This window comes from Tauraco erythrolophus, chromosome 5, assembly GCF_009769465.1.
Source record: "Tauraco erythrolophus isolate bTauEry1 chromosome 5, bTauEry1.pri, whole genome shotgun sequence".
NCBI classification, from domain to species: domain Eukaryota; kingdom Metazoa; phylum Chordata; class Aves; order Musophagiformes; family Musophagidae; genus Tauraco; species Tauraco erythrolophus.
In genome coordinates this window covers 73,659,521-73,677,310 of record NC_141469.1, presented here as the reverse complement: position 1 = coordinate 73,677,310, position 17,790 = coordinate 73,659,521, and the positions used below count along the sequence as shown (strand labels likewise).

The window sequence follows — 17,790 nt, the reverse complement described above, 5'->3', positions numbered from 1 at the left end:
GTTAGTCAGATATGTTTCTAAACTTCAGCTAGACAGTAATTGAATCTATGGTCATCAGCCTGGCATAAATAAACCTAAACTTCTATAGGATTAAGAACCTATTAATTTCACAGTAATTAAGAGGTTTGTATTTTTCTTCACAAAAGCAGTTCTAAGTGCACCTCTCTGTGCACCTTGTAAACATTTAAACACCTCCCCCATAAGAAAATTAGTAACTTAAGAATAATTTACTTCCCCCAAAACCATAACTTCAGTCAAAATCTGGAAGAGAGAATCTATCCAAGACTCCTGAACTCACAAAAATCTTACCTCTGCAGAGTCCTACTGAGTTAAGACACAGAGTTATTCAGATGCATTGCTGCCCTACTATAATATTTTAGTCTGAAATAATAGACACAAAGACAACTTTTCCTCCTTTGTGTCAGCTCTAACCACTTCACCCTCTGGATCAGCTTCTGCTATACTACATTGAGGCAAACACAGCCTTTGATAGCTCAGGTTTGCACAAAGCTTGGGAATTTCCCATCTGCACAGCTTAGAGAGGCCCAATGAATCAATATTGGTCACAGTGACAGCAGCACCAGGGTTTAGCAGGATAATTGTCATCCAGTTCAGAAGGAATCATGGCAAAGAACTTCTGAACAGCTTCAGACTTTGAGCATTCTTCCAGACTTCCCACCCTTGAGGAATGAAACACAGTCATTGTTGCAGCTCTCCTACACAAGGTATTACTGTGTACATAGTTTTTTTCTGGAGCAGATCAAAAATGCCTATTCTGTGACACACCAAATAATTTAATCTCCTCATTATTTACAGTGCAGTTCTCAATAATCTGCCATCCTGCTGCACACGCCTGGTAAAACCTCTCAAGTTCTCCTGAAGCCCCCCGCCTAGTTAGGTTGACTAACTTGAATAGTGCTGTAAATTTTACTATGTGAATACCTTTGTCATTATGCTGAAAGATGACAGGTTTTTGCATTATTTCAAGCTGAAAACCATCACACAACTGATACCAGTCTTACTATAGACTTTGAGAGCCACTACCGAAATTGGTGGCTCTGCATGAGATAATAAACATTTAATGTTTAAAGCTCAGTCAGCTGTTCAGTCTGGAGAACTCATTGCATCTGGCCTATGGTTGTGGGGAGAGTTTTGCACCCTTCTGTGAGGGTAAAACTTCCTTAATAAAGCTCAAAATACACCAATTTATTTTCCCATGCTCACAATTTTTATCATAGAGAGAAGAGAATTCTGATAGATAAAACTTGGCAGAAAACATCATGGTTGGACTTTTACAAATGTGCAGGCATTATTTTAACCAAACTATTACTTACATCTCGACTCCATGTATTTTGATCAACTCTACAAGAAAATGACTACAAGTACTTTTTCTAAGAGAATCTATTTTCACTAGTAGCTTAGTCTGCCCATTTCTAAATTCCTTTAAAATTCTGAAAGAAGACATTTTAAATCTCTTCATTCACAACTTACATATTTACCATTACCACCCTAGGTTTCTCTCTACATTAGAAAACCACTCCAAGGAAACAGGTTTCTTCCTCCCTATTGCATCATGATTCAAGAAAACAATTAACTTCTCAGTGTTGAATCTACCTTCCTTGTTTTCACCCTCTGGTTGACCAAAGAAGCCATCCACTCCGTTGAAATATCTTGAGAGTGGGCAAGTATTTCTTTAAGATTGTTTTATCACTTGAACTGTCTATGCTAGGAATTTAACTGTTGTAATTACTATCCTACATATTTCTACTGTAATTTATGTAATAAGAAAATCACTACAGCTGAATTTAAAACTCTGAAGTATTTCTGTTTGGCTCAGCAATTAAACTTTGCTTGTGAGATCATAACATTAAAGTGCCATTTATCGACAAACTAAGGATTTTGCTTCCTTTAATTTTGATTTTAGGTTGGTTTATTTTTAACAGTGAATTCTTCATTGTGTGAAATCTCCTGCCTAAAGGTTAGTTTAACTGCGTTAGATTTTGGCACTTTTCTTATTAGATGGGATGAAAATCTTTGGATATAATACGGCTATTTCAAGTGTCTGATCCAATTTGTTCTGTCTGTTAAGTTGACTGTCAGGTACCACATAACTGTATTGATTTTTGTTGAGATTCTACTGTGTTTCACCAACATCTATTACAGCAAGGCTATTTCTATGATATTTCTTCTCATTGATTTCTTCTTCTAAGTAGTCTTAATCAAAACTGGTAAGCATATTTCATTCCCCAAATTACATGTAAATGATAATACGTTTTCTTAAAAAGTATTGCCCACTATCATCCTCAATTAGCAATTACTCAGTTTGAAATATTTCAGGTTAAACAATGAAAATGTTTGGAATAAAATCTTGATAAAAAATATCATCAATATAAAAAAGTAAAAGCTTTGTCACTTGCTGCAAGGCCTACTAGCTTAATCTGATAGTTTAATAGAGGATATAAATTTTAAACTCTAATACATACTTTTTCAGGAGAAAAGCGCAGTTTAAAAGAAGTCTGGCAACGAACATGTGTATTTTCAGCATTGCAGGGTTTACTCTTCTTCATGTAATATGCAAATAAAATATTCCAGCAGTATAAATTGCACAGTATACCAGTTTCACTGGTGTATTTGTTATCCTGTTCCATGTACTGGACAAGTGACAGGAGAAAACATGACAGCTTTTTTCTACCGAGGGCAATGATATTGCAATTCCGCCCAAAAGTCTGGAGCTGGTTTTTGTTTTGATACAACATGGGATCAAGCGCACCCTCAGCAAGTTTGCTGACAACATGAAGCTGTGCAGTATGGTCGACACGCTGGAGGGAAAGGATTTCATCCAAAGGAACCTTGACAGGCTTGAAAGGTGGGCCTGTATGAACCTCACAAGATTCAACAAGGCCAAGTGCAAGGTCCTGCACGTGGGCCGAGGCAACTCCAAGCACAAATACAAGCTGGGTGGAGAATGGATTGAGAGCAGCCCTAAGGAGGACTTGGAGGTCTTAGCTGATAAGCTAAACATGAGCCGGCAATGTGCGCTTGCAGCCCAGAAAGCCAACCATATCCTGGGCTGCATCCAAAGAAGCACGGACAGCAGGTCGAGGGAGGTGATTCTGCCCCTCTACTTTGCTCTCGTGAGACCCCACCTGGAATACTGCATCCAGCTCTGGAGTCCCCAACATAAGAAGGACATGGACCTGTTGGAGTGAGTCCAGAGGAGGGTGACAAAGATGATCCAAGGGCTGGAGCATCTCTCCTATGAAGACAGGCTGAGAGAGTTGGGGTTGTTCAGCCTGGAGAAGAGAAGACTCTGGGGAGACCTTAGAGCAGCCTTCCAGTACCTGAAGAGGGCCTACAAGAAAGCTGGAGAGGGACTTTTTACAAGGTCATGCAGTGATAGGACAAGAGGGAACGGATTTAAACTGAAAGAGGGTAGAATACGATTAGAAATACAGAAGAACTTCACTCTGTGGGTGGTGAGGCACTAGAAGAGGTTTCCCAGAGAAGTGGGGGATGCTCCATCCCTAGTAGTATTCAAGGCCAGGCTGGTTGAGGCTTCAAGCAACCTGATCTAGGGGAAACTGTCCCCATCTATGGCAGCAGGGTTGGAACTAGATGATCTTTAAGGCTCCTTCCAACGCAAATCATTCCATGATTCTATGATTTTATTTAGTCATAACTGTATTTTGTACATCTCTATTTGCTTTCAGATCAGCAGTACTCCAATGAACAAAGCTGGGCCATATAGCTATTGTAATGGACTTCTAACAACATCTATATTCACTTTGGACTCCCCATTCAGTTTTTCCTCTGTCTTTGCATCTTATTTTGTTGCTAATTACAGACAATTTCATATTTACAGTCAGTTTGGATTGTACGTTCCTTTATTTCCACTTCTGTTAGTATCTTCATTGTAAACCAGAAACAAAGTCACAATCTACTCAATTTCAAAAGGCTAGTTTTCGTCTTGTGGAAAGGAGTCAACTCCCACACTGGAATTTTTTATTTATCCTTGTACTCAGTGTCTCAGTCTATAGCCAGAGTGTTAAAATGCCCCATTAGTAGAAACTTGTTATTTTAAAATGTTATATGAACAGCATCTTAGTTTCAATCACTCATTACTTTGCCATATTTCACCAGCACTTCTCTAGATCCGGGGCTACAAGAGGATATGTCATAACACAGCATTGGCACAGGTGCCACTCAATGTCTATGACATCTTCAGATGCCCAGAGGTGCATGACTTTCCAGTGAGTTTCAACACCAACATCGAGCCTACTCTGCTCGCTCTGAAGGTGAAGCATCCACAAGTCCTCATTAGTCTAAAACATCTCACATGAACTCATCAAATTAATCTTGCCTCTTTTACTGCAGCAGCCTTATGGTAGGATCACTGGTAACATCAATTGGAAGTAAACAGATTACCTTTGAGTTTCTGTTTGATAGGACACAGCATTTGTCCAGTAGCATTCCCATTCCGGATTCCCAGACGTCCTCATTTCCCACTTTGTACGTGAACGATAATAACAACATTCAATGCTTTGCAAGGACCAGAAAAGTTACCACCAATGACCAGAAGACAAGACTAGGAAGTTCAAGCTCCAATTTTAGCTTCCTGTTAGAATGTGCCACAACATATTCATAGTTCCATATAATCTTTCCTCCCAGTGCACATAAAAGTAGAAAATCGCTGGCTGAAATATTCTTTTTCCTTTTTTTTCTCCAATGTTACAGATTCCCTTATTAATGTATTTCTTTTACTTCTACCCACTTTACAGTTCAGCCGCTGACACACTCTATATATGCAGTTTTAAAGCTACTTCTCCTAACTCATCATTTCAGTGATGTTAGTTTTACTGTTATTTCATCAGCTAATCAGAGATTCTGACCACTTCTTCCAACCCATTCATCCACATATTTAACCTAACCATTATTCATTCTTCTGTTTACTTCACAGCTCTGTCCCTTCATTTAGGTACACAAACTCTATTCTGTTGTTCCCACACCTTCCCTTATGTTCAAATCCCAGACACTTCATCACATGACACTTCATCATTCATCTGAAACAGGGACTCCATACGAGGAAGGAAACTATCAACAGCGGTACCATGTACACTTCTGATTATTTATAACTAAGCATGCTAAAGCATGTTATCATGTTGGTGTACTTCCAAAGTCTTCACTGATTTTGTTAATCATGTAGACCAGTGCCAGAATTAACTTCAATGAAGTAAGTCAGACAGCAATTTGAATTTTCATTTTAGCAGAGTGCTAAGTGTCATACGTATTAGATAAAAAAATAATAACTTCAGCATTGTTTTTCTGAAGGATTCAATAAGAATATTAATTCATTCCACCATACCTTAAATAATAATAATTGGAGCACAATGATATTTCATGAACAGTGTTTCATCTTGATATTTTTTGTCCCCTTAGATAACCCCAGTAGAATAGGAACATCTTAGATAATTGCACAAAAGAAAGGACAGTCATATACAGATAATACTTTTTGTTACTTCTGCAAGACCCACACTCATAGACAAATGCTGTATGTTTTCCTATGAATACACAAGAGCAGCACTGGTGAATTTACGCAAGCAACACGTTTCAAGACTGCCAACAATGAAGCATCATTCCAACTGCACTGTATTTTATGAATAAGCCCGTAATGTTATATTATGATGAATTTATTTGACATTCAGCGGTGTGATGCAGTGCATAGTAATTATAATAATGCAGTGCATGGCTGTAGCTTATTATATGCATATGGAAGACACCAATGCCTTTAGGATGGATATTTAACTCAAGGTAGGAGGAGACTCAAGGAATGTAAAAAAGTCCTCATCTCAAAGTCTGATGGTATTCTGAGAATCTATGCATTCAATATACGCACTCACACGCACACACTGTTAAAGCAGTAGAGAGATAATCTTGAACTAGAATGTAAGCCTTTCTCTTTTTTCCAAAACCAAAATATATATAGATATATATATAACATTATGTTTGTGATTTCACGGAGTTTTGGGCAAACAACAGGGGGATTTTTTTTTTATTTATTTAAAAGAAATATTATCTATTGTCAATATTTCCAATGGATTTAAGGAAAAAAAATTAATGAGATTCCCCTATAAAAGTTCCCTTTCCTCTCTAACGCAGGGGATAAACTTGTTCTTCAGATTAATTGGAAGGAAAATCTTACAAGAAATATAGCTGGTCTCAGTAACATCTACCTTACACCATATTGTTTCATTTTCCATTTCTTAATTTATTGAGATCCAGATTCTTTTTCATTTGTTTGCACAATGGAGAGATAAATTTGAAGAATAGGAAAGAGAATTTCTTTGGTTTTAACAATACTACTCATTAACATGTTGAACGCATGATCTGAGGATATTCTTATTCCCCTCCAGACTTTGAGTCATTACGGTATTTATTTCCTTTCTTGCAACTCTATAGTGCACAGTGCAGCCCCAATTTATGACGTGTTGAACAAAACACAACAAAGAAATAGAGAAGGGGTCAATAGAAGCTGTTAGCTACAAACACGTTACAGGCAATATACAACACTAGCGGTTGAATATTGACCTCAGGGCATTAGGTCTATATTGGCATGCCATGCTACAGCACATGAACACATAGTCATCTTTACAACACAGAGTGGAATTTAAGAGACTCACATAATTGCCTGCGAGAAGGTACAGGAGCACTTCCAAATGCTGTGCCCTGTAAATAAAACACATTTTTTTTTTGGAGCAAAGGATGTCAGATTACAGTAGCAGCAAATGAAAAAAATGACAAGACATGAAGAAAATGAAGGCAGTGAAAGGAAATAGAGACTGTTTAGATAGAGTAGCTTGTTACTATTAAAGAACTGTAGTTTCTATTTTCAGATAAATGTAAGTTGTAGCGAGGAACGTTCTATGAGTAATCCTCCCATCAGTGGATAGAATGAACCAAAAAGGGAGAAAAAAGAGAGAAAGAAAGAAGACAGAAAAAAAAAGTATCAGCATAAGACAGGCATGCTCACACTTGTCAGAAATTAAATTTGATGGAACAGACAACATACGGAGTATATATTAAAATGAATTCCTTTACAAAAATAAGAAGACTCAATTACATCAATGCCTTAGCTGATACTATCACTGAAGGTAAAGTACATTTCAAAGAGGAAGGAAGGAGAGCGAGTGTAGTACAGTTTGGTTCCTGCCACTTCCTCCTCATCTTTCCCAAACTCTTTAACAAGTCCTCACTGGGTCAGTTTGATGACAGGTGATAGGAAGCAGCTTTATTAAATCCCCTGTCAATATATGCAGTGTGCTCTTTCAGTACATAGAGTGCTTCATCTTTTGTATATTATGCCAGTAATTACCACACATCTCTGAAACACCAACTGTGCATGTAAAGAAAATATAAATCAAATGCCAAGCAAGTCACACTGGTTGGAATCAGTAGTTAAGCTTCTTCCCAATGCAATCTCCTATCTCCATTCTCCCTCCCTCCAAAAAAAAACAAAAAACAAACCAAAACCATAAACCCAAATCGCAGAAAAGCAAACTAATAACCAAAAGAGATTAAGAGGATGACTAGATAAAGAAAAACTCTAGAGTATAAAATTTGAAGAGGAGTGTTAAAACAAACTACTTTGTCTCATTCTGAATGTAGATCATGAATCACAGCTTTGTTTCAAGTTTGTGTTCAAGACTCTATCCTCCTTCCCAGTGTAAAAGGGCACACTGATCATTTGGACTGAGTAGTCAAGGATGACTAATTACAGTAATATTTAGATTGCACTTATTGCCTTAAAAATACCACAACCAAAAATTTCCCAAAACAATCAACCACCTGAAACTTATGAGACTTGAACGGAGCTTGGCTTCCTTTGAAGTCATTTTGACTCCCACCATCTTTTTGAATTCAAGGCTAGGAACTGATTTACCAGGCATTTAGACAGTGCTAGGCATTTATTCTTTGAGATAATTTTCTCTTTCAGGTCTTGTAAAATTCTGATTTCCTTTACCTAGGAAGAGTGAAGCATATATATGCATGTCTAGAAAGCCCCACAGAGAAACCAGCTTTACACCACTGCTCCCATACCACTTTATTCAAAGAAAATCAGAATAATTAGCATTATTCGTCACTTCAGATGCTGTGGCTGTGCCTATGAGACCACAGCTTGCTACCTTGCGGCCACATGCAGTGTTGGGTAGCTCGCTCTGCAGAAGCCATTTGTATCACTACGCCCCAAGCTTGTCACTCTCCGACTAACTCCTTCCTGCAACTGTAGTAAGAAGTCACGGTCACTGCAAGTAGCCAGCAGGGCAAGCTGCAGTCAACTTGTGTTGGGGTGGCAAAAAAACTTGTCTTGAGGCAGCAAAAAACCCACTAGCTGCATCCCTTGTTTCCAAGGTTGCATATGATGTCAGGAAAAGGCAGTAAGCTCTTCTATCCACCAGGAAAACAACAGGCAGCATGCTCAAAGCCCTTTCCTTCAGGACACGCAGTGCCTCGCAAGTGCACTATCCCCCCAACCCCATAGTTATTTGTGGAGTTATTTCAGCACAGCCAAAGTCCACTTTATCTCCAACTAAGTTCTCAAAAGAGCCAAAGGACAAGTTGGTTTGGGTACCAAATCTAATTGTACATTTGGCACTTAAACCAGTTCTTCAGTGACTACTAAGGCTTTACCAATTATTTCCAGTGCTCCCTGAAGTCTTTTGGAAACCAAACACAGTTATTTGAGACACTAAGAACGCACGTATTCATGTAAGGCAAAGCCAGAGGTATTGAAGAATACACATTGCACGAGGGCAGGGCCACAGCCTCCGCAGTCTGCCAACTATATGCTATTCTGATTTGCTTAAAGGCAGCTTTCTAGCAAAGCTGAGGTATGCAGTGGTACCTTAATATAAGGCACCTCCTAAAATTATGTTTTCAGTTCATCATTTAAAGACATTTGTGAAACTGTGTATAAAAACCAAAAGCACAAAGTAAATTGGTCTGACAACGGTTAGCTGACTCCTTGCTTATTTAGTCAAAAGCACTTTTTTCTACACTTTGTATATGTAGCATCTACGTATTTTCCCCCCATGAATCAAAAAGAAAATATTTAAACCGTCTCAACTTACGCAAATCCATCAACCAAACAACTGGGAATTCAATTATTCATAGTTAGTTATTATTATTACTACCGACACCAATTAAGTAATGTATTTCTAATGACATAATGCTCCTTTGAAAAGCAAGATGCCAATGAATTTGATTGCACACTTCTTCATGTTTCTGATTTTCAGAGTAAATGGCTTTTTGGGAGGTAAAGGGATATATGTCCTTATCTTTTAACAAGCCTTTCCTTTCCTTTTTTCCCCTCCTTCTCTAGAAATAAACATTATCCTTCAGTATCATCTGGCACAATGATAAACAGCATTTTTCAAAGTTAAGCCAAGTTTCAGACATTCTCCATGGAAAATCTGGGCTCTGCTGGAAGTTTTAGTAGTTCTACAGTTTTAATCAAATACAGCTGTTTTCTTGTTCTGTTTTGTTTTGTTTTGTTTTTTTTTCTTGTTCCCCCACCCCCCACCCCGTCTTCTCTGTGTGGTATAACACCTAATCCTAAAGGTGTCTAGGCTTCTATGATAGCTTCAGTGGTAAATACTGTGTTGAGTTTTCCACATGCCCTGTGATTCCTAGTAATGTAGGCTTACACAGGGATAAGATAATGCTATTAATAATGTAGAGTCATTGCAGCTGACTAGTTATCTTGTAGCTACTAAGTTAATGATTTATAAAAGCATACTCATCTGAAGCTTCTAAGGGGGCTAACCCTTCGCAGCCTTTTTGCTGCGTAATTTTAACTAAGAGATCACTTACAGAATAGCATCTCTCAAAATACTGCTCTTAGTGTACAGAAAAGTTTGAATTTGGATTCATCTTTAAATACTGTTGCGTGCATCAGGTTCACCACAGGACACTGATCAATGTTAAGCATTTCCATACATTTTAAATGTATGTAACTCATTTTCATTTAAAACGTTTTGAAGTTCTTTTAGAGGGTACATAAAAAAAATGTTATGGATGGCATATTCTAAACCTTTATTATGTAAATGTACAGAACTGAGGTGCAGATTCAACATCTTGGGATCACTGTGCAAACATATTTTTTTTTTGGTGATCACTGACTGTATCAGCTCAATGTCACTTCATTTTTCAATGCCAAAATCTCAGCAAGTCCATGCTATCGCTGACGAGAAGAGGGAAAAAAGTTTTCATGACTGTATATTTTTTTTTTACTTTTTTCTTTTCCACTTCAATTAGTTCTAAAGATCTTTTTGACTTAACATACATGAATAAATCTCTGTCTAATTCATTTAACATGGAATAAATTTTAAAAATTATATTCTTGGTATTACTACACACATTATGCTTCCAACAAATACCAGAATAGTCTAATAAGCGCATTAAGTTACACTTCCTCATCCGTCAATTAATGTGCCAGTGTAACGAAACTGAAAAAAAAAAGGGTTTTTTTTTGTGATCAGAGACCTTTCTGGAAGAAAGGTCTAAAAACAGACAGCCTCTACATTTGACCTCTGAATATACAAGTGAGGAGAAAACAGTCATTGGTACCTGAAAAGTCAGAGCTTGGCAGCCAAGAAAGAATTCGTCAAGATCCAGAAGCCCCTAAAAGCGAAGCTGTCAGGATGCCTCATTTACAACACCTGGCCTAGTCAGTGGACCGATGAGGGAAACAGTTTTTAGAACTGCTTTGCACATGAACAGAGTATGATGAGAAAAAGCACCTGCTCAGGTCCTCATTCCTGTCTACTTCTTACATCCCGTGACACAAAAAACCAATTTTTGACATTTCAGTCGGAGGTGTTGCTGGCCTGCTTGTCCTGGGAGGGTCACAGCACATCCTCCAGGATTGAACTGCTAAACCAGTCAGCATTTATTTACCTGCAGTATCTATCCACTCTGTCGATGCAAGGCACATTCAGACACTTTCTGCAATTTAAAAAGAAAAAAACAAACAAACAAACAAAACCCACCACCACATTCATTTGTTTAATATTTACCATAGCATCCAATGCTGAACTAAGCACTAATCAGACAGTTAATTCATGCTTAGGATAGATTCTCTAGGAGGTAGGTTCCCTTTTTAAGCAAGGCACAAACTAATTTTTCTATACATTCCTGTGTCATGCAATTCAGTGCTACAGTCTCTGTTCCTCACGAGGAAAAAATGAGAGGCTTTTATTTTATCTTTTCCGCCTCCATATAACATACCCTCAGCATTCTCTCATTGTTAATGCGGGAATATTTGATTACTCAAGACATCTCTGAAGTGAATTTTATGTACCAGGCAAGCAGATACACTGTGGTTCTGTTTACATTCCTTTGGTCAGTCATTTATAATTTCTTTACACTTAGCTTTCAGAAATGCAATCAGAATATTACAAAACTCAGTTCTTTTTGAAAACACTACCAATTTTTAATCTTGGCGAGGTAAGAGTATAGCATAGTCTCTGTCAGAAGTCACAGTTAAGTATTCACTGGAAGCTCCAATGAACTCACCAAGGGAATCTGGCATTTAGTTCCCACAGCTATTTTATTTCTCACATCCCCGCATTAAACAAAATCAGTTTCTGTCAATTTTTTAAAGTAATGACCACAAATGCCAGCCAGCCTAAATGTTTGTGACTGTAGCTATTCTGAGACAACAGTAGCAAGGAAGTCTGAACGAAAAGGGTTCATAACGCAACCTATCCAATGAAGCAAAACATCCAAGTACGATGTACTAGTTTGCTGTTCAAATGAAGCCTGTCAGTAAAAATACTTTAGCAATTGCATACATTTCCTACATCTCTCTGAACTCTGCAGTTATGAGGTCATCTGTTATTAACTGTATGTAGTGACTGAAGTCCTCTGGGTTCACCTTGTGCAACCTCGAAGTCTGGGTACTGCAACGTATGAAATGATCAAAACATTTCAGCTGAACTGAATACTCTCTCTGCAGCATAACTACAACAAATATCGCTGTTCTTTTTGTGCCACTTTCTATGAGGAATCTCCTAAAAGATGTGTATTGACAACAGACCAATCCACGTCAGAAGAAAGTAAGAGTGCTCCCTACTCAACAAATGATTGTTTTTCCAATAAATGCTCTCCTTTCTCTTAGAGCACAAAACCTATCTATTGCATGGTTAAAAAGGCACTAATTAAAAAAAAAAACCACCAAACTCAAAACTCCAAAACAAACCCTACCCCACTCAACACCTGATAATGATTTTTAAAGAGGCTTCTCATGGTAGGCAACATTTGCCCTAGTCAAAGCACATAGTTCTTTGACATGAACTCTGAAAATGAAAAAAAGGGATATGTTCATCATAGACATGAGACTGATACCTCAGAATACTAAGAATAAAAAGCACAGTCTTAAATGACAGACTATACTGAAGTCTTAGTTATTACCACATAGGAAACGTTAAACTGATCTCTCAAGAGTTCTGAAAGATAACTCCTTCTCAATACACAATGCCATAATCAATACACTGATGCATAAGACCGCCCAGAGACAGAAAAACTTGCTGGATCACTACCACATTCTCCTGTAAGGGCAAAACAAGTTTCTTGAACAGAGTAAATATTAAAACAGGAAAACGTACTCTGATACAATAGCTTTCACTTGTATCACATATCAGTTCACTAGTCAAGTACATCAATGAAATGATGCACAGAGTAGCGTGCTGCTACTCTGAGTTCAGTAAAGACTGACTCAGATCTACTATTTTTCCAATGCAATAGAACTTCTAAATGGTTCTAAAAAAAAAAAAATTAATTCAATATAATGACATTAACATGTCTCCAGATATCATGGTGCCACCATCTTCTAAAACATGCAGACTTCTACCAAACTTAAGTGTTCTTTCTCCAAAGTTTCAGTCTTGGTGCAAGAAACTTACTCATTAATACCTTCTTGATCACTGGGTTTTACAGTGCACACTCAATCATCCTGAGCACAAACATCTCAAAAGGCCTTGAACAACTAAAGACCTATGTCTAGCTCTCTAGTATCTCCTCACTACCTCAATATGATCCACAGCCCCCTTGACGTAAGTATTGCCTCTTCCAACTACAGTTAGAAAGCAGCTTGAAACAGCTGATTTTACCATGAGTCCCTACTCAACTCTTCACCTTGGTAGTAATGTCCCATCATTTATTCTTCCATAAAAGCCTGAGATACCTGCTGTAGGTTTCTTCATTTCAGGTCATGGAAATTCACTCATTTTGGTTTTAAGATTTTTAACATTTTGATAAAAAACCTTGCTCTTTGTCACATCACCTATTTTCTGTAAGCTGATTCAATGGGACTATGTTTGTTAGGATAACCCCACCTTGTTTTCAACTTGAAATTCGTATACTGTGTTTTAGCCTTCACTTGATTTCTCATTTAAAAAAAATCTCATTTAAAATTTTACGTTGAGACCATTTCTGCTTATGTAGAACTCATCTATTCTTTAGGCTCATTTTGACAAGTTGAAGAAATGATCATTTGAATATAGAAAGGTGGAGAGTTTGATACTTTGGAAGAATAATTATCTGCATAAATATAAATGAAAAATGCTAGTCAAAGTAGTAGTACTAAAGAGGAAGACCAAGGCTTTAAAGAAAATTCAAGCAAAACAGGAATTCTTACTCCTTTTGGAAAGACGGAATAAGAAAATGCTAAAAACATGCAAGCAAACAAAACCCGCACTACTTTTCACAAATAATTGTTTACAACTTAATGTCTTTTATAGCATTATTCGACTTTAATACAGCCAATATTGTCTTTACAATCCCTCTGATAAAAAAGTGATTATCATTTGTGTCTTTTTCCTTAATTAGATTTCAGATTTCATAGATTTCATAGATTTCTAGGTTGGAAAAGACCTTTGAGATCATCCAGTCCAACCGTCCCTAATCCCCATTAAACCATATCCCTAAGTAGATCATCCACCCTATTCTTAAACACATCCAGGGATGGGGACTCAACCACCTCCCTGGGCATCCTATTCCAGTGGCTGACAACCCTTTCAGAGACTTCCTAACATCCGACCTGAATCTCCCCTGACTAAGCTTATACCTGCAATGTTTTTTACCTTAAATAAAGAAGAAAAAATATTTTGCTCCTATGGTGGCCTGAAATAAAAAAAGGCCTTCATACAACTCCAAAATATTTAAACCTACGTGCAATTGAAGATGATAGTATGGTAATCACACATATTTATTTTCCTTTTTTTTTTAAGCTATGCCAGGCATGAACAAAATTACTAAATGAAAATAGCCTTAAGAGCAAATGCAGTTCCATTGTCTATAGATATATTAATATAAGTATGTTCTTCCTCCAAACGTCTTCCAAACTGAAGTTACAGCTCAGTAAGAAAGACATATTTCCATCTTAAAGTTATCAGTAAATATTTTACTAGCAGTCTCTTGGCCCATTTTCAACTTTGAATCACTATTTACATGCACTTTTCAGCAATCTGCTTCCACATATAAGTGAAAGATCCCAAAATACACTTTCACACCACAGTTTGGATTACAATCTCATAAAGCCAAATTAAAGATAGTATGTAAGATTTAGATACAATCAAACACAGTAGTAACAGTCTTGCTGGGTACCTACAGTCCCTTACGTGATAACAATAGGATGATTGTTTCAAATGGATAATACAACTAATGTTTCTGTATAGCTAGTTTGCATTTGTTAATTGGATGCTTTCTCACAACTATCTTACTAGAGACAACAATCTGCTCAAAGTGCTTAGGTAGAAGTTTCTTATAAATCGTGAATTCCTGCACACATTAATATCTGCTGAAATACTGTTCTCCCCTTTAAAAGAAAAAAAGTATTTGTAAACTTAAAAAAAAAAAGCATGTAACAGGAAAATATTAACTCATTTGCAGACATCTAATTCATAGAATGGTTTGGGTTGGAAGAAACCTTAAAGATCACCTAGTTCCAACCCTGCTGCCATGGGAAGGGACACCTTCCCCTAGATCAGGTTGCTCAAAGTCTCATTCAGCCTGGCCTTGAACACTTCCAGGGATGGGGCCTGATTCACAATAGAGATGTTATGTCACATTAATTTCTTGATCACTTTATGACCTGTCTGATTCTTATCCTCTCAGTGGACTTGACTTCAGAGAACCTGAATTTAGGTACCCCTGCCTTCAAGCTTGTACAAGTTATTTTAAAGCCACTCTGCTTTGCTCCTTTAAGTCTTTCATTAACTTGGTCTTACAAGCCTCTTAGTGCTCTTGCCTACGACATCTTTCATTTAGAGCATGTTAACTGTTCAGTAAAATTGTTTCTATTTCAGGGCTGAGCACTGGAAATTCATACTGAAACTGCTGGGCAGCCTCAGTACTTAGTCAACTTCCACCGCTTCTCATGTTCTCATCAGCCCCTTGTTCCTGACAAAATCCATCCTTCTGCTGACAGTGTGATCTGGGCTGATACCATACATGTAGGTCCTCTTACTTGCACTGTTTTCTACAAATGACCACTTTTTGTCTGTTTGTAACTGGTTCGTAACTATGATATCCAGCCTGCAAAGTGATGCTCAGCCATTGTTTGGCACGCATAAAAGATCTCATTAAAAACAACAACCGAAAAAAAAGGAATTCATTGCATTATATAGCAAGCCAATTTGGCATACGTTTTAAGGACAAATAGAAGACTTCAATGCAAGACATTGTCACATACATTAGACATTGTGTCCCAGATGAATAAAAGAAGCACCATTTAAGGTTGTTTAATGTCAAAAAAACCCCAAACTTTTTCCTGATATTACATTTAGTACAGGACTGTAAATGGCTTAAAGAGTAAAGGGTGCCTCACCACCTCTCAGAGTCTGTTAACTTTCCAAGTGGAGTGGATGTCATTTCTGATGTGAACAATTTGGCAGGAAGCAACCCCTGGGGTGTTTCTGATCTTGTTCAGGAATACGTGTAATGATCCTGAGACATGGCTATACAGGGGGTGTTCTTGAAGACTGGTCTTATTTACCCCTAAATTACTCCCTACTCCAACCATAGGAAAATTTCTTCACTAGATTCAAAGGGAGACAAAAAGGCAAATGATTCCGTTCATGAAGGTAATTCTTTTTGCTTCCTATTTTTAGCTGCTTTTGCTTCTCTCTACACAACTGTCTTCATATATATGGATACAGATGCAAAATGTGTCTGGAAGCTACAAGTTAACACTTCAAAAACACATACAGAGTAGTTATATATGCATCCTATTGGCTGATTATCACAGATTCAGCACCATTCTGTTTGGAAGAGACCTCAGCTGGTCACCTAGTTCCCCTTCCTGCTCAAAGCAAGGTGTCAACAATGAATTCTGATAATTATCCCTAAATTAAACATTCAATACAGAGAAGGGCAGAGACCACTGGATGATTTTATCTAGATCAGAATATAACACTGCAGTAAATGTTTGTAGAAAGTTAAACTGAATGCCTAGGGATTCTCATTCCAATTTTAATTTAGAGTCAGAACCTAATACTGAAACACTTGTTTACCACTATCTTTTCAACTCATATTTCCACTAGATCTCATTTATTTCTTAAGAAACCCTCTTGCACTTTCATAGAAAACAGTGTTAATACTAAAATGAAATATATGCCAATGAACAAAATGCATGAAATTCAGACTTTTCTCCCTATTGCAAACTGTAAATCTATTCACATGCTCAGAAAGTGCAGACCTGCAACATTTGTTTTGCCACATGAAATAAATACTTCCACAGTTCTGTATACTATTCCCGTAATGGTCTCTGTTTGAAATATCCCAGCAAGCCAAAGTAATTTTATTTTTAAGCGACGAATATTAAGTTCATAAAAAATAACCATGAATGCAATTTAGCACTGTAGGTTTCAACGTGATTACATTATAGGTCTGACCAAAAGTCGCTGGAAATCTTTCACCTCCCAAAGTACTTTCTTCTTGTGTAAGCTCAAATACAGCATGGAGCTGTCTACATAGTAGTTGTCCACATGAAGTCAGGCATCCACATTCCTCAAGCTGTATGAGAATATTTTAAAAACTTCTTGCTTAAATGAGTTTATTTTAATTTTATCTGTCACAAATAACATCAGTAGATAACATGAATAATATCATAACACAAACAACACAAATCATTTTTTTAGGTGAGTTTTTGCTTAATTAAACTGACTTTACGGCTCAATCATAGAATCATAGAATGGTTAGGGCTGGAAGGGACCTTCAAAGGTCATCTAGTCCAACCCCCCTGCAAGGAACAGGGATATCTCCAACTCGATCAGGTTGCTCAGGGCCTCATCCAACCTGGCCTTGAACGTCTCCAGGGATGGAGCATCCACCACCTCTCTGGGCAACCTGTTCCAGTGTTCTACAACTCTCATGGTAAAAAATTTTTTCCTAATATCCAACCTGAATCTACCTCCCTCTATTTTAAAACCATTACCCCTTGTCCTATCACAACTGGCCCTCCTGAACAGCCTCTCCCCATCTTTCTTGTAGGCCCCCTTGAGGTACTGGAAGACTGCTATAAGGTCACCCCGGAGCCTCCTCTTCTCCAGGCTGAACAGCCCCAACTCTTTCAGCCTGTCCTCATAGGAAAGGTGCTCCAGCCCTCTTATCATCTTCATGGCCCATGAAAATGAGGATTATCCTGAAAAATATATATCTATAAAAAAAGAAATCACATGATTGTACACAAGAAAAAAGTGTTTGTCAAGCAAAAAAAAAGGAATAGTTATTAGA

At 37.6% G+C, this 17,790-nt stretch overlaps 1 protein-coding gene across 3 annotated transcripts in view; it reads right to left on the bottom strand.

Annotated features, from left to right (window-relative positions):
• Positions 1–17,790, bottom strand: part of CCSER1 (coiled-coil serine rich protein 1) — a 677,421-nt gene that overhangs the window by 137,985 nt on the left and 521,646 nt on the right. For 2 of the 3 annotated variants that reach the window (XM_086612211.1, XM_086612210.1), the window contains one exon: positions 6,678–6,723. The exons of the other annotated variant lie outside the window; for it this stretch is intronic. In XM_086612211.1, the coding sequence (XP_086468337.1) occupies positions 6,678–6,723 (46 nt within the window). The remainder of the gene's footprint in view (positions 1–6,677; positions 6,724–17,790) is intronic. 3 annotated transcript variants of the gene reach the window in all.